The 14,317-nt window shown below is 40.9% G+C and overlaps 1 protein-coding gene across 1 annotated transcript; it reads left to right on the top strand.

Moving 5' to 3' along the window:
• The first annotated feature begins 2,198 nt into the window (after positions 1-2,198).
• LOC108245493 (multidrug and toxin extrusion protein 1) lies at positions 2,199-10,632 on the top strand. The gene is made up of 16 exons (XM_017432443.3): positions 2,199-2,446; positions 3,469-3,570; positions 3,650-3,718; positions 3,841-3,989; positions 4,139-4,181; positions 4,695-4,739; positions 4,838-4,935; positions 5,190-5,287; positions 6,301-6,482; positions 6,562-6,670; positions 6,983-7,058; positions 7,287-7,356; positions 7,436-7,568; positions 7,659-7,753; positions 8,747-8,804; positions 9,741-10,632. Exons 1-16 carry the CDS (start codon positions 2,282-2,284, stop codon positions 9,983-9,985), a joined length of 1,737 nt encoding a protein of 578 aa, XP_017287932.1. The 5' UTR covers positions 2,199-2,281; the 3' UTR covers positions 9,986-10,632.
• The last annotated feature ends 3,685 nt before the right edge of the window (positions 10,633-14,317 follow it).

The following is a 14,317-nucleotide window of genomic DNA, read 5'->3' as shown; positions in this document are numbered from 1 at the left end:
GTGTTTATTTTATTTTTATTTTCTCAGGTCTTCAGTATCGTTAGCTCTGTGTTCTTTGGTCACCTGGGGGAAAAAAGAGGCTCGCAGGAGGATCTCAGACGAAGCTTTCCAGGAACTTTCTCTGTTTTTTTATTGATTCTTGTTGTGATTGAAAAACTCCTGTCCTTTCTCTCACAGGTGTCATGATATTCGCGTTGGCGCCAGTTTGTCGACAGCCTGTGAAACAGATATTTCAACTTTTCCATCATTTTAGTTGGATTTTTAGGCTGATTTGTCTGTTTTGTTCGTGTCACAGTTTCACGCTGTTTGTTTGGTTTTTTTGTCCCAGCAGAAATACCAGCGGCTGCATTTCCACCTCAGACTGGTTTAGTTTTCATTTGGACGGTCATAAATTAACCAAACTGCTGACTCACAGACTACATTAAACCGTGACTCTTTAATAGCTCTGTTCCTTCGCAGTTAGTGCTGCTGGATTTCAGTTTACGAAGGCGAACAGACTCTTTCAGCTCGTTTAAACAGTAAGCTGAGCATGTTTTGGTGTGTTAGTAGCAGAAACAATCAGGTACAGAATCAAATACAGATAAAAACATCACAATCAAATATAGAGATACATTAATCATGTATAATCTAAATGAAATATAAGATAATATAAATAAAGTCATGAAACTAAACATATCTAAACATGAGCTAAGACAGTCAAAATGGTAGCTAAAATAATCTAAATGAAATCATGATAAAGTTAAAGCTGAACTAAACAATTAGGAATCTAACAATATCTAAAATATGAGCTAAGATAAACTAAATAAATGTACAGGAAGGCTAAATAAGCTAACATAAACTGAAACATGATAATGCTAAACTAAAGGTACAACATGGCTAACTAATAGTACCAAATGAGGTAGTTATGTCCCGGCTCAGACTAGCCGTTAGCTCATCAGTCCTCTGAGCCGAGGATGCTCACTGCTCCTTTTATTCTGAAGCTATTCGACCAAAATTCGCCTAAAGGGTTAGTCTGGTCATTTCTGAAGCAATTTTCTGTCAAATCGTTTCAAGGCCAGTGGAAGTCAGGGTGCTGAGGGTGCTACAGCGCCCCCCTGGTGGATGACAGAAGAGTTATACAGATCCTTCAACTAGTAACGCAAAATCAAGCAAACCCTGCGAAATTGCAACTTTTTGCAACTTTGCCCAAAACACCGCAACTTTAACCCAATATTTATTGTTTCTAAAGTGATTCACCACCGTTTCTGCGGTCTAGTCTCTTCTTTGTGGGTTTGTGTAGCGTGGAATACAAAATAACCCCAAATAACTCAGGAAGAAGACACACGACGTCACTTCCTGTTAACATCAGAATGCCGGGAGCGTGCAGGAGCAGCGACCGAAGCCAAAATGTGCACTAATGCTTCACATTTGCCCACAAAGATTTCAGCAAACCAGTTTCCTCCCCAGCTGCAGCTGTTTTGCACGTCCTGCAGTGTAATCATGGAACATAAATGCATCGACAAACACTTTGTGTCTGCAAAACATGTGAGGAGAGCTGCAGACCAGGGACAATCCAGAAATGCTCATGAATGTCAGTTTAGAAGCTATCAAAGTTCTCAAATAAAGCACCTTTTGAGAATGTCAATGTTTGTTGGGAATTATCTTACAAAACTAGGAAGTATTTTTGGTTTATATATTAAAAGTTATGGTTGTTTATTGATTTTAGTAAAAAAACATCACAACTTTTAGGAAAATGCCCCGCGAAATCAGGCACTTTAGCCGCAACAATCACAAAAAAGGGACTGGATATATGACCGGACACATAGATTTAAAAATAATAACAATAACAAAAGCAGATTGTGTTGGTGCCACATGTGTTTAAAGTCCAATAATATTTTGATCGACCGCCACTGTTTGACAGAACATCACTTCAGATTATCCTTTTAGGTAAAAAGTTTTTCTTTCCTCAGCAAAGGAAGCTAAAGCTGCGTGGCTCTGAGGGCAAAGGGTTCAGGAAGCTCACTGTGTTTTTTCTGTCAGATCCAGAATCTGTTTTTCTTTTTATGTAATGAGTCTCAGTGAACTTGACCTCGTCACGTGCACGTGAACGCACCACGGCAGCACCACCCCGCAGAGCAGCAGGAGGTGGTTGGCTCAGGACCCATGTCAGACACACACTCACACACACACACACACACACACACCCTCTGCCCCTCCTGTCTGCATCCGGTCCAACACAGTCCTCAGTTTTCAGAGGCTGAGACAGGACTCGGTCCAGACTGCAGCCGGCAGAGGGTCAGACATGGACTCTTCTGTCCCACAGACCGACACACTGAAGGTGGACCTGAAACCAGGAGATCAGGACTCCGCTCAGGGCTGTGGGTCCTGCCTGAAGAGGGTCTGGGGGGCTGTCCCGGAGGAGTACCGCAATGAGCTGACGCAGGTTTTCAAACTGGCAGGACCGGTGGTAAGCCTGGACTGTCTGTGTTTATTTAAACCCAAAAGTCCAGAATAATTCAGGTTTTTATCAACAACATCCTTCAGGATCCTTTGTGTCCAAGTTGGACTCAAACTTTAGCTCAGTTTCACACTCTCACTTTAATAAAACAAGTTATAGTAAATTATAAATTATGAGATTTTAACAAATTAATTCTGGGTCTGTGTGAGTAAAATATGACTTTTTGTCCAAATTTTAAAGATAAAGTCCCTCAGGAGACCCTCAGGTCTTCAACATCACGAGAACTTATCAGTTATTTTTATCTGAATGCAACTTTCTCGTTTTTTTTATTCTAACTCGATAATAACTCGTGGTCAGTTTGTACCACAGAATCATAAAATAATAAATACTTGTGGCTGCAAACTGTTGCTCGTGAACCACCGGACGGATTTTAATGAAACTAAGAAGGTAATTATTGGATGTACAGCTACATCTAAATCTGTGAACACCTCCTAAAATGTCTCTGACATGTCTCATCCTAAAGATGATTTTAGTTTAAAACTCACAGCGGCGGGCGATATGCATTCCCTCAAGGAATGTTAGGTCTCTGATTGTAGTTGTAGTTGTTGCAAAAACGTTTTTCTTCTTGTTTCTGTAATTTCGCACTGAAATTTGCACCGTTTAAGTTGAAACTTTCTCAGGGACGAGACTAAAAGTAAAGCTGCAACAACATGGCCGCCGGATCAACCTGTGTTGTTGCAATAAAAAGTAGAAATAATGTGATTTAAACCTGCGGGATGTTGGGATATGAATGTGTCAGAACTGAGTTTTGAGCAGAAGATTAAAGACAAACTTACATTAAACTCAAAATTACTCCTAAATGTATCACCTCTCCTTTAAAGTATCTCCTGTAGATGTCAGAAAGCAGGTTTTCAGATGTTTGTTGAATTAAATGTTTGATAAATCCTCGTGTTGGTTTGTTTTCCTTTCACGTGCATGTTTTTTTGTTGTTTTGTTTAAATAATAACGATAATTATTGTTTTGTTCTGCAGATCATTTCCCAGCTGATGGTCTTCATGATCAGTTTCGTCAGCACGGTGTTCTGCGGCCACCTGGGAAAAACCGAACTCGCAGGAGTAACGTTATCCATAGCGGTGAGGAAGTTCGCATCTCGTTCCTCCAGTTATTAATGTGTGTTTGAGCCTTTATGAAGCATCTTTATTTCCTCTGCAGGTGGTCAACGTCACCGGTATTTCCATTGGCACTGGTTTGTCGTTAACTTGTGATACGCTCATATCTCAGGTACTTCAAGGCTGTTCTTTCACTTCTTGTTTATCTATCAGGCGGTCTCAGCCGCTCCTGCTGAGTTCCCCGATCGTCCCGGGGTTCGCCCTAACAGTCCAGCCTGTCCCCGTTTCATGCAGACCTTTGGGAGCGGTAACCTGAAGCGAGTGGGTGTGATCCTTCAGAGGGGGATTCTGATCCTTCTGCTGGCCTGTTTCCCCTGCTGGGCCGTCCTCATCAACACCGAACCGCTGCTGCTCGCTGCCAAACAAAGCCCCGAGGTCGCCAGGTCAGCGTCTCACTCAGCGTCCAGCGCCGCTTGTTCTTCTTGATTTCGATTGTTTTAGCTTGTCAGCATTTAACGAGAGAAGGAACTGAGTCAGAGCATCATCCGATCATGATTTTTATTTGTTTGTTGTTGTTGTTTTTCACATGAAGACTGTCCCAGCTGTATGTGAACATCTTCATGCCTGCTCTGCCGGTGAGTGATTTCATTGACACAAAACAAACAAACAAACAAAATAAAGACTCCCCTGAAGGCTAAAGTTTGAAATAAAGTTCTTGCAGGATCCGTTAGTGCTCAGTGGTAGATTCCCGTCAGATCTCACGATGTTACATGAGATCATTTTTAAGGTTTCTCAGCATGACATGGTCTGGCGGGTGATATGCATTCCCTGAAGAAAGACGAGGTCTTTCATTTTTTTTACTAAACAATTAGGATAAAAAATAAGGCAAATCTTAAACTATTTGTAGTTTTTTCACGTGTCTTTGTTGAGGTTTCTGTGTGCTACTGAAACTGCAAATATTATTATCTCTCCCTCACATTTATAGCCTGAAATAACTGCAAAGAACTGACATTAATAACTTCTCTTCTAGAATCAGTCTAATCAGTTTGTCAGCCCTTAAAAAAAGCTGAGTAACTGATTGTTGAAGTTTATGGTTGAAGTATCAAACTATTAAAGCTCTATTTATTCAATAATCTGTTCTCCTTCAGGCTGCTTTTATGTACCAGCTGCAGGGGAGGTATCTGCAAAATCAGGTAGGGTTTCCCAACACACACACACACACACACACACTGTGATAAGAGTTAAAAACGTGTCAAATCCCTCTAAAACCAGGCTGTGATGCTGTTTCCAGGGAATTATTTGGCCTCAGGTTATAACCGGAGTCATTGGAAATGTCTTTAATGCCATAATCAACTATGTCTTCCTGTTTTGTCTGGATCTGGGTGTAGCGTAAGTTTCCCATCATCTTTATATTAAATGTCTCTAAGCGTGTCGTTTCAGTGTTTAACTGTGCAGAATAATGATCAATAAATAGCTTTTTTTTGCACATTTAAAGTATATTATGACAACTATGAATTTGCATTAAAAGCTGAATGTAAGGTCTGGTTTGATAGTCCAAACACTTATTAATCAAGATGCTAAAATTATAATTAGGTGGTTTCTGCTCCTTTATCGCTCTAAAACCTTCTGTTTCCATCTTGCAGTGGATCAGCAGCAGCCAACGCCATCTCTCAGTATTTGCTGGCGGTGGTCCTGTTTGTTTACATTTGTCTGAGGGGTCTTCATAAAGCCACGTGGGGAGGTCAGTGATTAAAAAGCACATCGTCTCCCTTCATCATTGCCAGCTTCCTGGTGTGTCATGATGGACAGACAACGCTCTGTAACTGTTTAATGCAATGTAGGAGAGAAGTTGAAGGGGGTGTGGTTCTGTAGAGCAGTCAGTATCTTACCTGCAGCAGACAGCGGTCAGAGTGACTTCAGTTTGGAGAATCGTGCTGGAAGCAAACAGCTTCTCAGATCAATCTTTCTAAGAGGGAATTCCCACCATCTTAAACAACTCAAATCAAAAGTTTTAACTGAACAACATTCACTTCGGTCCACTTGCTGCTAAAAATATCCCACCACTGATTTGTTGATTTGAGTCATTCCTTCTTTCTAACTTCCAACCAGTTCAGACGAGCAATTTAGTTATTATTTTTACAACTCAACACTTTAGCATGAGACATTCATTTATGTCGTCACTATTTCTTCTTTTTTTTTTTAAACAAGCTTAATTATCACTTTGTGGCCTAAAAACCAAAACAACAAAGGGATGTTTATATATTTTTTTTCTACGTCTGTCTTACTTTATCCTGATTCTGTTGGTTATGTGCCTAAACATTCGGGTCAAATGGACCTGAAGTTACAAGGACAGGTAAGATACTCTCCTGTCAAAATAGAGGAACTTTCTCGTTAATTTTCTGTGTCAGCATCACTTTTTAATCCCAACGTTTGTAAAAAGGCTCATGTTAAACTCCTGTAATTACAGAATAATTTCACGAGTACTAATCTTCCATTTTTCATCCGGCGTTTACGTTTGATTTTGCTGCTTCCTGCCTCCTCCAGCGCAGATTTGTGTCGTCTGTTTGTTCAAACCGAGGGAGTTTTGTAAAACATCAGATTTATTAATATATCAGATTTAGTGCCACATATAAAAGTGGCCTCTCGCCACGTTTGGCTGCAGTGTGAAGACAGCCAAACGATCCCTGAAGCCGTCGGATCCCTTTGATCTGTTTGGTCTGAAATCTTTCTGTTGAATGTGACTCCGACCCTCAGGTTGGTCCATCGACTGTCTCCAGGAGTGGGGGCCGTTCGTCCAGCTCGCCATCCCCAGCATGTTGATGCTCTGTCTGGAGTGGTGGATGTTTGAGGTGGGAGGATTCCTGGCCGGGGTGATCAGCGAGGTGGAGCTGGGAGCGCACTCCATAATATACGAGCTGGCTGTGATAGCTTACATGGTAACTCCGACAGGCCGCTTCTCCACCAGTGAAGCTCCTCTGTTACAACACTGATAATATCTTTTCTTTTTTCCAATAGTTTCCTATAGGATTTTCTGCTGCTGCCAGTGTTCGGGTGGGGAATGCTCTCGGCGCAGGGAATATCGAGCAGGCCAAGCTGTCCTGCAAAATTCCCATCTTCTGTGCACGTAAGGACAACACGCTCGCATGCTACCTTTTGTTAGGTTATTTTCCACAAAAACTCATGCTGACCCAAAACTATTCAGTGCTGCAGTTTTATAAAACCTTCTCCACTTGGATCCACAGAAATAAATGTCCCGAATACTGAAAGTTTTTCTGCAACATTTAAATCTTTAACTCCTTTATAAATCTACAAAATACAGCTTTATAAGTAGTATTGGTTATTTATAAGTGATGCTGGAGTTTAAATGGGTTATATATTCTTTTCACGTATTAAAATTTTGTTTTTTTATTCTCTGATTTGTCTCTTTTTCTCGCAGTCATCTTTCCCTGTTTTGTTGGAACAATTTTCGGCACTTCCAGGAACGTCATTGGGTACATTTTCACCACAGACCAGTGAGTGGAACATTAAAATAATGCCTCACTCGTCCGCTGTTTACCGACGCCGCTCGGACTCTCAAACGCTAACTGGGGTCAGCGCTGACGCACACGGGTGATGTCAAACGAACACACCTGGGTCAAAAATTGTTAGGAAAGAAACGTGTTTAATCTGTGGTTTAGATTTTTAAGTTGCTTTTAGACATAAAGTCAGAAATGAGACGTGCTGAGTCTCGTTTTTTGCAGAGAGATTTTGCAGAGGGTTGCAGACGTCATGATCGTGTTCGCTTTCACGCATCTTGGGGATTCTGTGGCGGTAAGATGAAGTTTAGCAGGCCTTCAGATACTAATAAATAAAAACGAGTCTTGACCTAAGTGATGCTTCCTTCCTAAAGGGAGTCACAGGAGGGATTCTGAGAGGAGCAGGGAAACAGCTGATTGGTGCTCTGTGTAACCTGGTGGGTTTCTACTTCATCGGTTTCCCCATCGGTGTGTCGCTGATGTTTGCAGCCAGTATGGGGATCGTGGGTGAGAACGAACATTGTGAATGTAGTGGATTTTTACAGCTAATTTTGACCTTCTGTTTACCTCTGAAACCATTTTCTTATATCCCCGCAGGGCTGTGGACAGGACTCACAATTTGTGTGGTGATGCAGTCGATTTTCTTCCTCATATTTTTGTCCAAACTAGACTGGAAGAAAGCAGCAGAAGAAGTGCGTACCTGCGTCCGTTGACTGATCCGACATTAATCAAAGAAGTAGTTTAAGCTTCTTGAAATGGGGTTGTGTGGCATAGGTGTGAGCAGTCAGTATCGTACCAGCAGCAGCGTGATCTCAGGAACCAATTAATCTAAAAGAACTCAAATTTAGCATCCCTGAACACTGTCGATTACGCAGGAGTCAGCTGTTTCCATTGTCTGCATTTTCCCAACGTAACATTCTTGCATCTGCAGCAGTTCGTGTCAAATTTTTAAACTTAGATTATTTTATGATGTTGGGAAGGGATGGATTTTGGTAAAACCTTGTAAGCAACGCTACCTCGTGAGATCCGGTCTCATGCGGTTCTGAGAGGTCTCATCAGATGTGGAGGCGCTCAGAGTAAAGGTTGAATACGACACAAACAGCAGCACTTTGAGTTCGTGTTGGGATCGATGCAAGTTTAGATCAACATCTGTAAACCTGACTGATAGTAGCCATTGTTTCATCCATAAGCTGTGGCGCCCATCTTGGTTCATGAGATACTTTAACAACACAACAGACTAACAAACACACACACACGGAGACGTGGGCAAAAGTGTTAAAAGTATTCAATTAAGTGAATACAAAAACAAAGTGTCTTTTTATGATGAGATAAAAGGATTTCTGTATGAGCCAGGGGAACGTCTGATAGTTAACAAATGTAGCAGCCACAGTGAGCACAGTTAGCATGACAACATGAACATTCAGGTGACAAAACTGTGACAATATGATTCTTGTAAAAGTAAAAGTGAAGTACCTGACAGACCATCCAGTCAAACTCGATTTAATTGGATAAAATTCACTCTTGAATCATTCCTGCTCAGAGTAGCTGTGAGAATTTCTCCCCACTTCTCTGAACTGAGATCACTCTGACTGCTTTCTACTGCAGGTAAGATAGTGACGACGTGTCAACTCAGAAACTGCTGAATTATAATGCGAGTTTAACCGCAGCTTTCTGTCTCTAACCAGGCTCTTATGAGGGCAGGAGTGCAGATCAAAGAAGAGAAAGAAATGATGGAAAACACAGGTGAGCTGAAAACTTTTACCGATTTATTACTTTTATCTGCAACCTGCAGCTCTGGGGCTGCGTGCAGCCTTTCTCTGCTTCTGTCTAAAAATACCATCAGATTGAATGATGTTTATATTTATAACAGAAGGAAAGGCTACTTTCATCTGGTTTCCTGTCCGGTTTCATGCAATATGTGAAGGGAATTTCCCCGACAGGCTGACAGTAACAAAGCAGGAGGAGCAGCAAGAAACTCATTAATGTACCAACCCACCAGCAAACCGCTCATCATTTCACTATAACAACAAACAGGCTCAAAGTTTATGTTCAGTCTGTTAAAACAGGTTTTATTTGTTCCTAATTTAGTCATTTTCTGCACACCGTTTGGGAAGGCTTTTAAAGAAAATGAATTTATTTTATTGTGTGAGTCGGCATTCAGATTATTTTTATTTTTCTTCGTTACTGATTCTCTCCTGCATTTGTTAAGACTATTTCTGCATATTTTGTGCTATTTTAGACCAGGCATATATCAAAACATTCAGCTCGATCGAGAACCGTGAACTATGACTTTTGAATTTTAGAACTTTTATACTTAAAATATTTATTTTATTTAAAATATTTACTTTAATTCTTAAAGATTTTCCACATAGAAACTCATTTATATCGCTTCACTTCCTTCAAAAACATTGTTCTCTTCAGCATATCTGCAAATATTAGCTTTCAGCGAGCTTTTTGCTACTATTAGCTTATAGCTAATGTTGCTATTTGTCATTTCTAGCTTTGCTTTCTTTAGTTTTTCCTCTTTTCCTCTAAAATGTCAGATAGTTCTGTTGGTTGTTGGCTTTATTTGTTTAGTTTCTTTGCTGGGAGGTGGATTATTTGTCTCTTGAATGTAAATGCTCCACATTGCTGCTTCAGTGACTCGATATTAAAGATTTTTAACTGCTTAAATCTCAGACAGTAATCACTGCCGGAGCTCGGTCAGCGCAGCAGCATCAGGTCCTGACGTGGAGGACAAGGTTTACCAGGATGTATATGACGTTCCAGACCAGAATAAATCCACCACCACCACCGTGGGAGACGTTCTGTCCACGAGGCAGCTGGTTCTACGCCGAGGCCTGGCGGTGCTGATCATGTTGGTTGTCCTCGCTGCTGGGATCGTCGCCTCGTTCTTCCTCACCAGACTCCTGAAGCCTCAGTGATTTAAAGCTGAAAGATCTGCTGCCTGTTCCTTTTTTGTTTTTGGTCATACAGGATCAGGTTCTCCCATGAAGGGGTGACGGGTGCTGCTGAGAACCAAAGATTTCCAGATATTTATAGATGTTTTTAATGAACGCTCCAGTTTTGTTTCTGTTAAATGTGTCAGAAACTTAAGGCAGGTGTTCATCTTTATAACAGCGATAAAAATACGATGAAAGCAAATCTTTGTTGCAGTTCAAATTGGGCCTAATTCTCTTGATTATTATCAGGATTCATTTTAGGAAGTAAGATAACTTCCTGGTGGCTAAAGCTTATAAATTGGAAGCTCCAGAGATGCAGATTATTTAATCTGGCACAAAAAGTGTGAAGACAAAACCAAAAGCCCTTTTTTCCAACATTACATGGAAGTAAATATAAAAAAAACTACTTTAGTTCCTGTGAGCAGCAGAGCTCCTGTATTTCTTGAACTCGTAATTCAACAAACACAAGTTTTCAAACACATCAGTTGATAAAAGCACAACTTTTTATGCTTTTTTATGCTTTTGTTTCCAAAACTGCAGGAATACTGTGTAAAAACTTAACACAAAAAAGCAAAATTCCAAATGTTTCTTTTGAAAAATGCTGTTTGGAAATAAATCATTATAAAGTTGATGGAAATGTTTCATTTAGAAAAGAGACTCAGACTAATGTTTGCTTAGAGATTATTTCTCCAAGTTCAACATGGACAGGAAAGAGACGAGCACAGGCGTAGAAATGAGTCCATGTCCTCTGGACGTTTCGTCTTTTATCCAAGACTTCTTCAGTTTGAGGAACTGCAAGATGATACGAAACGTATCATCTAAGAAGTAATCGTCCAGAGGACCTGACTCATCCTTGTTAGATTTTTCTACCTGGATTATTTAACTTCAGCAATGGTTACACCTTCTTTTGTCCAGTAGAGGGCAGTGTGGCCTCAGAGTCTTCGAGCCTTTTTGTGTTTCAGCATGAACATTTTATGGTATTGTTTTTTTTTTAATTCTTGTGCATTGTGTTGCTTTATTCTAACCTGTTAATTTACCAATTATTAGTTTTATGGGAGAAGGAAGTTTCCTGTGACTTGAGCATTCTGCAGTCAGAGCAGAGCTTCACGTCTGAAATTACCCAGTCCTTGGTGAGAGGGTGAACGTGCACGGTTGTCTTTGGGTTGACCCTGTGATGGACTGGTTTCTTGTCCTGAATGTAACTCCCCCCCGTCTCACCCTTTGACCTCTGGAGATGGGCACGAGCGCCGAAGGGTTGAAGTTTGCTTCAGTTCAAAAAGTGCAAAGTTCCAAGCTTTTTAAACTGTAGAGAGTCACTCTGTGTTTGCAAGCTAATTTCACACGCAAATTATTCTCCCACCACTCCCTTCTGAGGGTTATTAACGTGCCTATGACACATCCAAAAAAAAGTTAAAAAAAAATAAAAATCCCACTGGACTAATGTTCTGTAGTTTAAAGAACCAACCAAGAAGTTTTCTCAATTCAAAAACATTAAAATAAGAGTCTTTTTCATGTCCTGAATGACCGAGAATCTGCACCGGTCCTTATGACCGTTTTTAGTTTTTTCTGATCTTTTATCTTTATCTTTGAAATATGAATGCTGTGCTTGGAAAAAAACCTCCAAGTTTCCTTGACAGCAAATGTGATGGAAATATTTTTGCACGTCTTCTGTAAACGGTTGTCTTCAGGCACATTTCTGAACACTTGACACGAGAACAGGAATTTTGCTCGCGGCGAAACAGTTTCAGTTCTTCCAGGCTGCGTGAACACCACCTAACAGCATTCTTTAAATCAGGTTCACTGCGGCTGCATCATCTTTTCATTTCCTGGATTTAACGGCGCTTCCATGCGATGTTCAGGGTTCGGAGTATTGTTTTATTCTCCAACCCTTTACTTCTTCACAACTTTTTCTCTGACCTGTGATAGATCTTGGTGATTTTATAGGATTATCAGAACAGGTCACATATTTACCAAGACTGTTTGACACTTAGACCCACAGACCTTATTTAACTGGGTGCTGCTTGGGACGTTAAAGCAAAAGGGACGAATACATATGCACACAACATTTTTTTATTTTAATCTGGAGTTTTTATATTTTGGTCCATTTCCTATGATAAAATACAAGCCAAATTTAAATGAATTATATATCCCATCATCTACAGTTCATGATAACATTAAAAGATTTTAAGAATTTGGAGAAATCTTGTGTGTAAACACTGAGATTAAAGAGGAAATTAAATAAAATATAAGAATAGTGACTTTTCATGTTTGTCTTTTAGTTGAACGCCATCATAAAACTTTCCAGTTGTCCATTTCTCTGATTTAAAATGTTAGCGATTTGTTTTTAGAGTTTTCGGTCAAAATCCCAAAGTGTGGTGATTGTGTGGGCGGAGCTACCTCCATGGTTGAAGGTACCGCTGGAGGACACTGAGGAGGTCACTGTCGCAGCATTTATCAGGGGAAAATGGAAACAGAAGAAGAAGAAGCAAGTTTTGTTCATTAGAGTCTGGAGTGATGCTATCAGGAGTGGTGTCGGTGCCGGTCGGACAGCTGGAGGCGGCCGGTGCCGGTGGTGGTTCTTCCGTTGAAGGTTTGTGTCAGGGTTTTCATTTATTTAACCTGCTAAGAAAGAATCACACCGGAGAGGCTCGTTGTCTTTTTGTGAAGGCCTTCGCAAAGAGGAGAAATTCCACAACAGCTCCTAACGGCGTGCTGTCCAGGAAGTCCTGACTCCTTACTTGGGCTTTCTCTTTTATTAAAGGAAGAAGAAAAAAGGGGTTGATCTGAGCCGGGCAAACCCAGTTCAGACCATAGTTTAACAAAAACACATAGCTGTTTGGGAGAGCCAGATGGTGTGGCGCCCGCCGTCTGACCTTCGTGTCTCATGTAGGCAGTTTTACACATGAGCACAAAGGCTGATAAAATAAAAACCCTAACAGTCTGTATCTCAGGCGGTCCTCTTCAGAACATTAACTGCAGTCAGTCTCCAGACTTTGGGTTGTAATTTTCACCAGAAGCTAAACTAACATCCATCAAACCTTCTTGTCCTTCAGAAGCTGAAGAACGACTCAGCTGCTGGAGTTTTGGGTCTTTGTTATGGAAATAATAATTCTTAAAGCCTATTTCCTAAGTCAGGTAGGGCAGTGATTCCCTACTGTGGTACTAGAGCAGGAGAGTCAAACTCCAGGCCTCGAGGACTGCTGTCCTGGGAGTTTTAGGTTTTTCTGCTCCAACACACCTGATTCAAACAGTTCAATCACTCCTCACCAAATCATCAAGTTCTCCAGGAGCGTGGCAACAAGTCATCCATTTAAACCAGGTGTTTTAAAGCAAGAACACGTCTAAAACATGCAGAGAGCGAGCACCGAGGAACGGAGTTTGACACCTGTGTACTAGAAGAACACCATCCTGCATGTTTTCATCGTTTTCTCTGCTCTTCAGCAGGTCTTCAAGCTCTGCAGATGCCTGGTGATGACTCATTCAAATCAGGTGTGTCAAAGCAAGGACTGGGGTTGGGAACCACTGAGGTAGATAATTACTTTTAATAAGAATAAGATTCTTATATAGCAACCGAATGAACGCATTCAGAGGCTGAGTTTGGAATCTTCCATTTATTACAGGACATCATCAGTTATATACCCACATTTCTCCCTCCCTGATACAAAGTTTGGGTTCAAACTACCTCTTTCTCTGCATTTCCTTTCCTGTAATTTCTTCTTAATTGTAGGGTCTGCTACAGCCCCATTACTGCACGTCGTAAACAAATAAATTCCTTTCGTCTCTTGTCCGAGCAGTTTTACAGCCTTCCTTTCATTAGTCCGACCTCTTTAACCAAACCGGTGTCCACACAAATGTCCGTTCACGTAATCACTGAGGTAGAAGTTGATAATCTATTGGAGTAAATAAAATAAAAGATGAAAATCATTACGTTTGCTATTACAGTCGGTTTACACAATTAATTGCAACCATTTCCTGTGTTCGGCATGGGATACGTCACACTTCCGAGTAACGACAAGACCCCGGGAATTTTTCAGTCTTTTATTATTAATTTTAAATTAATGTAAATTGATCTTGGGGGCCCTCAGGAGCCAGGTTCTGGTTCTGGTTCTGCTCAGGAACACTTCCACAGACCAGGTTCTGGTTCTGGTTCTGCTCAGGAACACTTCCACAGACCAGGTTCTGGTTCTGGTTCTGCTCAGGAACACTTCCACAGATCATCGTCTGTAAACACAGTTCACCGTGCCGTCCACAAATGCTGCTTAAAGCTCTATCAGGCAAAGAAGGAGCCAGATGTGAACAGATGTGTCTCCTCTG

This window comes from Kryptolebias marmoratus, linkage group LG3 (genome assembly GCF_001649575.2).
Source record: "Kryptolebias marmoratus isolate JLee-2015 linkage group LG3, ASM164957v2, whole genome shotgun sequence".
Classification (NCBI taxonomy): Eukaryota; Metazoa; Chordata; class Actinopteri; order Cyprinodontiformes; family Rivulidae; genus Kryptolebias; species Kryptolebias marmoratus.
This window is presented reverse-complemented; position numbering and strand designations above follow the sequence as displayed.

Excerpts from the sequence above, each read along its gene's own strand:
- LOC108245493 (XM_017432443.3), top strand. The coding sequence starts at position 2,282 with ATGGACTCTTCTGTCCCACAGACCGACACACTGAAGGTGGACCTGAAA. Across the intron at positions 4,936-5,189 it reads TGTCTGGATCTGGGTGTAGC|TGGATCAGCAGCAGCCAACG; the intron begins GTAAGTTTCCCA and ends TCCATCTTGCAG. Across the intron at positions 7,754-8,746 it reads GGAAGAAAGCAGCAGAAGAA|GCTCTTATGAGGGCAGGAGT; the intron begins GTGCGTACCTGC and ends GTCTCTAACCAG.